General features: G+C 36.5%; 1 protein-coding gene across 1 annotated transcript; it reads right to left on the bottom strand.

Annotated features, from left to right (window-relative positions):
- Positions 1 to 1107: 1107 nt before the first annotated feature.
- LOC117140345 lies at positions 1108 to 1782 on the bottom strand. The gene has a single exon (XM_033303193.1). It carries the CDS (start codon positions 1705 to 1707, stop codon positions 1339 to 1341), a length of 369 nt encoding a protein of 122 aa, XP_033159084.1. The 5' UTR covers positions 1708 to 1782; the 3' UTR covers positions 1108 to 1338.
- Positions 1783 to 6670: the final 4888 nt, after the last annotated feature.

Genomic DNA, 6670 nt, shown 5'->3' with positions numbered 1-6670 from the left:
AACAGCAACGAAGCACAGTGCAAAGCGAAATGCAGCCAAACAATACAGCTACAACTGCAACACACAAAAGAAAGTCGAACAAAGCACACACACAACAATGGCTCCAAAGGGGCTCACAGATGAGCGGGACTTTTAGGGGGTTTTTTCTTCCAAAGCCGACGCACTTTTCGCTTTTGAGACGAGCGAAGCGGAACCAGTTTCGGAAATATAAAAAAGAAATAGAGTTTTTAAGCTGATGAAATGCCCATGATTTTTCCAATTCACGCCTAGCGCGTTACATGTTTATTTCATATCCATAAAGTTGGGGAAAAGCCCCCCCGATCTTTCTATAGCTGCAGTTTTCTTGTACAAAAAGTTATATCATTTTAACAATTTCCATAAAAACTAAATAAAGACATTTATCGAGGTTTTATTACGTTAAAATTATATTATAGTAATGAGCTATAAGTCTTATAGTTTATAGATCTGGTTTTACATAAACAGTTTACAGATTTTAAGTACAAAAACTTAAATTGGTGTTTTGGTTTTTGCATTGATTTTCAATGCATTGCATTTTTATTAGTAAACATATATTATTTTATATTTTCTAGCATTTTTAAGCACCGAAAAATGTTATTGCACTTTGTCGGAGTTAGGATCATAAGAAATCCCCATTTCGAAGACCATGCCTCGTTGAGCAGCAACAACATCATCTGTGGAGGCGTTAAGCGGAGAAGGGGGGGTAGGGGGTTGGGGTCTATTTGGGGATGGGTAGAGATGAGAGTTGAGCTGCGAAGAGTTCGTGGAAGCGGGAAGGGTGTTGAAAGCGAAGACAAACATTACACATTTAATTATGACAAGGTGACTCGGCTACGCCTCTGCTGCTCCACCTCTGATCCCCACTGCCCACCTGGCCGCCCCTTTTCCACTTTGCAGGGAAATTCAACTATGAAAATTCAGACGAAATTTGATTCGGTTGCTTGGCCCGCTGCTGACTTCTGCTGCCTCCGACACTAATGCCTTTAATGATCCAAGTTGTCGCTCAAGTTGAAATCCGCTGACTCCCCATTGTCTTTGGGGAGCACTATCTATCTAACTCCATCAGTGAGTGAGTGAAATACCTGGGAAATACCTGATTTAATCGCAAAGAACATGAGTTTCGAGGAGTGTAAAATGTTGATTATTAAATAATTGTGATTTATGGTAACATATCATATTTGTATCTACAAATGAAATAGTAGGTATCCGTATCCGTATCCACTGTATGCCTTTTGCTTGCAGATATTTCCGGTATGCAATCTGTGAGTTCGAGTATATGTATGTATTACAAGATGTTTATAGCATACATCATCCATTCATTCAGTTGACTAGATCTATGCTGTTTGCGTTCTCGCAGATCGTCTCGTAATCCTGGCTGAGATCCCAATGTATGCCCAATAGCTTCCGGTGAACCTTGACGAACTTACCCACGTAGATCGTTAGCTTGGCGGTTAGATTTAGCCTCAATTCTTGCACGGTGCACTGCTGATAGATGTTGCCGGCGGCAATTGTGCACGGTAGTCCATCATTGCGACCTTCGATCATTTTCAGCATGCCCTGCACCTTTTTGATGCACTTCTTCAGGCTCTTCTTCTGCTTGGTCAACTCGCGGTGCCGGGCGTGCTGCTCCTCAACGTAGTTGATGACCTCGTTGGGAATGTTCGGGATCGTGCTCTCCTCCATTAGCATTTCTTTTTAACCGAATATAAATTTTGTCTTAAAGGGAGTGAATTTTTAAAAGTTGCTCAATTTGATAGAAAAAACAAAAAAAACTTATTTTGAACCTGACATTTAGAAATATGTCAAATATGCCATGTCAGTGGTTCTTGAAAGTGGTTCTGTTAGTAAAATATACCCATCATAAATTAGTTCGAATGTAACCTAATGTATTCATATTTTCCCTCATCTTTTTATGCCGCTTCACACCTCCGAGTTAGCCACTAACTATTATGATTTCATCTGGCCAAAACAAAGATGGCCCATGAGATCTTCTGCGGATACAATGGCAATGCTAATCACATTCATAAATTATCCGCACCTCCGGTTGGAAACTCGCATCTATTGATTATTTGATCGTGAGTGTGAGTTAGTTGTAGATGAGAATATTGTTATTGCCTGATTCACGACTGGACATTTGCAGTGGCTAAACATTAATTTTTCACGCTACCCTCCCTTGATTTATTCAAATTATTTTTAATGGCCTTTTGTTGTTGACTCTGTCACTGTGCTAAATGGCAGTACAAATTCCACGAGTCTATTGGAATTTTTACTATTGTGAATTAGTTGGAATTGGCTGACATCAGCGGGGTGGGGGGGAATCACTTGTACAAATGGTTTTTTAATGCATCTATGAATTTGTTTTGGTTGCCAAATCTTTTGAGAAAATTCCACGAATTTTTTGCTGAGCATTTCTTCGAATGCAATTAGATAAATATTTGTTTATGCCTGAAATGGAAGTTCAGCTTAGATTTATTTCTAATATTTTTAAATAAATATAATTTCATAGTAACATATCATTTTTACCACTTGATTTGATTTCTTTAAATGATTACAATGTGCATACAAGTTGTATATAATGTCGGCGAGTTTCAAGTGTTCCTTGAACTTTCCCAGTTCATTTCAATGGAATTGAACTTCATTTATGAAACAAGTTCTCCTGCCCTCCGATTTCACATAACCGGCCATTCCAAAAGACCACACGCGTTTTGGGTGCCATTTATGAGCATTTAATCCTTTTGGGCAGCCCAACAATAGCCAACACCACACCAAAAACAACTGAAACATCAAGCGGAAACCCAAAAATGAAAAAAATAATGTCAGAAAATCATAAAAAAAAGGGTGTGCATTCAGGTTGATTTATATGATCATATTTCTATGGCTTTCACTGTCGCACATAAATACGTATAATTTTTGGAGTGCGACACCCACAACAGCAGTGAAAATTGAACCTAAATGAAGACATTCAAATGTGTGGCAAGGTGTGCCAAATCCAAATTTATGTAAATTTCTGCTGTCCGTCCTTTTTTTTATATATTAACTGATGTGGCTTCTGGATTAGTCAAATCCGCCACACCTCCTAAGAAACTCTTTCAATTTTTTTTGCTCGACCTCGCCATAAGTAGCCGTTGTAAATTCTCCGATTTTTTCAGGGCTTTTACCACGCGAAAGTTGTTTCTATTTACATTTACACATTTGTATGGCTCTTCAGAAAATTTCTCTAATTTCGTTGTACTTGTAAGTGGAAAAACAAAACCCAAAAAAAAACAAAACTTCAACGTGTGTGGCCTTTGCTTTTCTTTTCCCCAAAAAGGGCAAAACCTTTACCATCTTACAGAACTTACCTTCACTCTGTTGGATTGTATTTTATTTTTTTTTTACAACTAAAACATAAAGCGACCCATGTAAAAGTTGAGCTACTGTTCAACCGGTTGGTCTGGCAAATGTTAAAATCTGGCACAAATCTATTAGCCGGCCAGTCAAATGAAGTGTCCCCCAGAAAGTTGAGGCTGCTCCACTAAAATGTAACACTCTCCATAGAATGTGGCTGAAACTGGATTTAACTCACTTTCTTACTGCTGTTAGAGTATAAAAATTTTCTTGATTTGTGAACTTGTTCAACACTACAATTAAAGGAAGTTCGCAGTTGTGCTTAAGCTTAAAGCGGAAATAGCAGCAATAACGCAATTAGATTATTTACTAGGGGTAATTATAAGACTGCCAGACTTGAACTTTACTGTTTTTTATAAAAACAGCATCATTACTTGTAAGTTTAACATTTTTCCAATGCCAATATCCGGGTGTTAAGAGAACGGTACGCCCACATGGCATGAATCCAAAAGATAATACATTATTGAAGTTCCATAAAGTAATCCACTTTATATGGGCAACCATTACTTCAGATTACAAAGACAAATATTTATACATATATGCTTTATGCTTTCATAGAGTGATTGCCTCATTCGGCACTTGAGATCGTTTAATTCGCACTTAAAAAGATACGCAAATTTCGAGCTAATTTCCAATTGTACGACTGTCAGTTTTGGGGCGAAAAGCTGAAGTGCGACCATTAAGACGACGCGACACTTGCAGTTTTATACACTTAAACATAAGTACAATAAACACATATTGCATAGGCCTTAATTTGACAACTGAGAGGCATGAAATGACAACAGACCAGACCGGGCCACTCATTAATCTGTCTAAATAAAGAACGTTCCGAGCGAAATCAAGCGAACATTTTGTGTTCATTTCGAAGTCGGGGCAAAAGTTGTAAATTGATTTGCCACCAAATATGGCAGACAGCTCGCTCTAAATTTCGGGTTATTTATAAATTCGCAGCGAGCATTAAACAAACGCATAAAAATCATTCATGGATCATTTTGTGTAATAAATCTAGGCGAAATATTTCCATTTTTAGTAGGGGGAGTTCCAACATTTCGGTGCTGCAAAGTTTTTCTTTTTGGCTCGCAGCATGATCGGAATATATAATTTTCGAACTGAGATCATTAGGAGCCACAGCAGGTGGAATTCGTCGAATTGAATGTTTTCATAAATTACCAATGCTAAAGCGAAACATTTGCATAGGGCAAACCCCCCCGCCAATATTTTCAAAACCATCTTGCTACCATCCAGTAGGAATTGTGTTAAAACTTATTAATTTTCAATGGTCAAAAGCGTTACACACAAAGGTTATAATAAATTTGTTTTATTGCAATAAATCGAGCGCTAAATGAAATCACGGCTTAAGCTGTTTAATATGGAAATTGTTGGTTTTTTGAGTTTAAAAAGGGTATTCTACTTAATAAATAACGATTTAGGCTGTATTTTAACAAAATTATTATTAAAAAATCTTTTATTAAGCAATTATATAAATAATAATATTATTAATATGTATTAAGAAATGATATTAATAATAATATTATTATTATATATATGTTATGTTAAATAATTTACCGGAATTCCCCTAATAAAATCTTATTCAACGTTATTTATTCGCTTAATTTACAAGTTAAGCGACCAAAAAAAAATCACAAATTAATGGCTGAGCTTTTAAGACGGTTATTTCGATCACTCGGCTGTGGCTCATTACCATATTGGCTTTATTTATTTATTTTCGACACATTATTTGTATCGTTTTGAAATATTTACACAATTCCCGAAATGATAAATGTAACTCGAATTCAAATCAAACAGTTTCCAAAGATGCCGCCGTCGTTTGAACTCGAGTTGGAATATTTGGATGACCCCAGCTTATCGCCTCGTGCGATGTCATAAATTTTGTGAAAAATATAGTTTGGCTTGAGCTTGAACCTTATATTTGTAATAGTTTTCGACTGCAGATAAGCTGATTTAATTTTCAATTCCAATTCGTGAGGGTCGCGCAATTGAATCGTATTTTTTTGTTCTGGCCTCTAATATTTAATGGCATTTTCTTGGGTGCTAATAAAACAGATTTCTAATTCATTTTATTACTTTCTGACCGTCGTGGAAAGTTGCTTAGCATACTCGTCTTTCGATTTTTCATCTTTAACTGCCTCGCCCCATGACAATTTTTAATCACCCCAAAATTAACCGTGCAACACCAACGCATTTTAATTGTTCGCCAACGAGCCACAATTTATGACTCGCCTTGTGTCCCCAATAAAATTCAAATCGAATCGAATGGAAATGGAAATCGAAATGCACTCGCACTGTGATTCGAGTCCCCCTTCATTGGCTTCAATTCTATTTTAAGGTCTTTTCAATTTGCATGCCCAATCGATGATCATCAGCCAATTTGATTGGTCCAGGCAGACACATTCGCATTTGGACTATATATTTTCCAGATCTCGGATTCAATTTTTTTTTTATGAATTTATGTGCCGGGAGCTGCATTTTATTGCTGGAAAGTGTAGATTTCCTGTGGAGCATTTTATTTATTTTCGCTTTTCCAAACTGGCAACAAAGATTTTCATTTAGTTTGGATCTTGAAACGGATCAGATTACGCGAAATATTTAATAAATTGATTGTATTTTCGGGAACAATGACATTTTTTATTTCGTGATTCTGTAGTTGAAAATTCTGTTAACAATTGAATAATTCATAAATATGTTGCGACCACAATTTATTTAAGGAACTTCGAAGCCCAACATAAAAACAGATTATTCGGGAGCAAACAACATAGAACAGCCTATATACACGGTAACAAATTCTCGATTGATACATTAAATATTAAAATTAATAAAGGGTAAATGGTATGCATAAATCAAATATAATAAATACAACAGAATTAAAATATATTTGTTAATAAATGTATGTCATTTTATTCCAGTAACTTAGCCACTTTTTCAGTGATCTTAGATATCAGCTCACCCCTTATCTTCTGTCAAAGCCATAATAATTCACTTTTGGTTCAAACAAATGACAAATGCAAATATTGACAAACGACCCAACTGAACCAACTGACAGTCAATCTTCCCCATACGAAAACCCTCCCTATCTCAGCACAAAATGCAGCTAAATGAAACCCTTTGTGGGTTAATAACAATATTGACAGGTGAAAACCATTAAACCCTCTGCCGGAAGAGGAAGTCGACCGCTTGAAGGATATGCCCTCGATAAGGACGCTTCTCTCTCTCCAAAATGTCGACCCAAGTGATTTACGGTAGCCAG

The sequence above is a fragment of the Drosophila mauritiana genome, chromosome 3L (assembly GCF_004382145.1).
Source record: "Drosophila mauritiana strain mau12 chromosome 3L, ASM438214v1, whole genome shotgun sequence".
Taxonomy (NCBI): domain Eukaryota; kingdom Metazoa; phylum Arthropoda; class Insecta; order Diptera; family Drosophilidae; genus Drosophila; species Drosophila mauritiana.
This window is presented reverse-complemented; position numbering and strand designations above follow the sequence as displayed.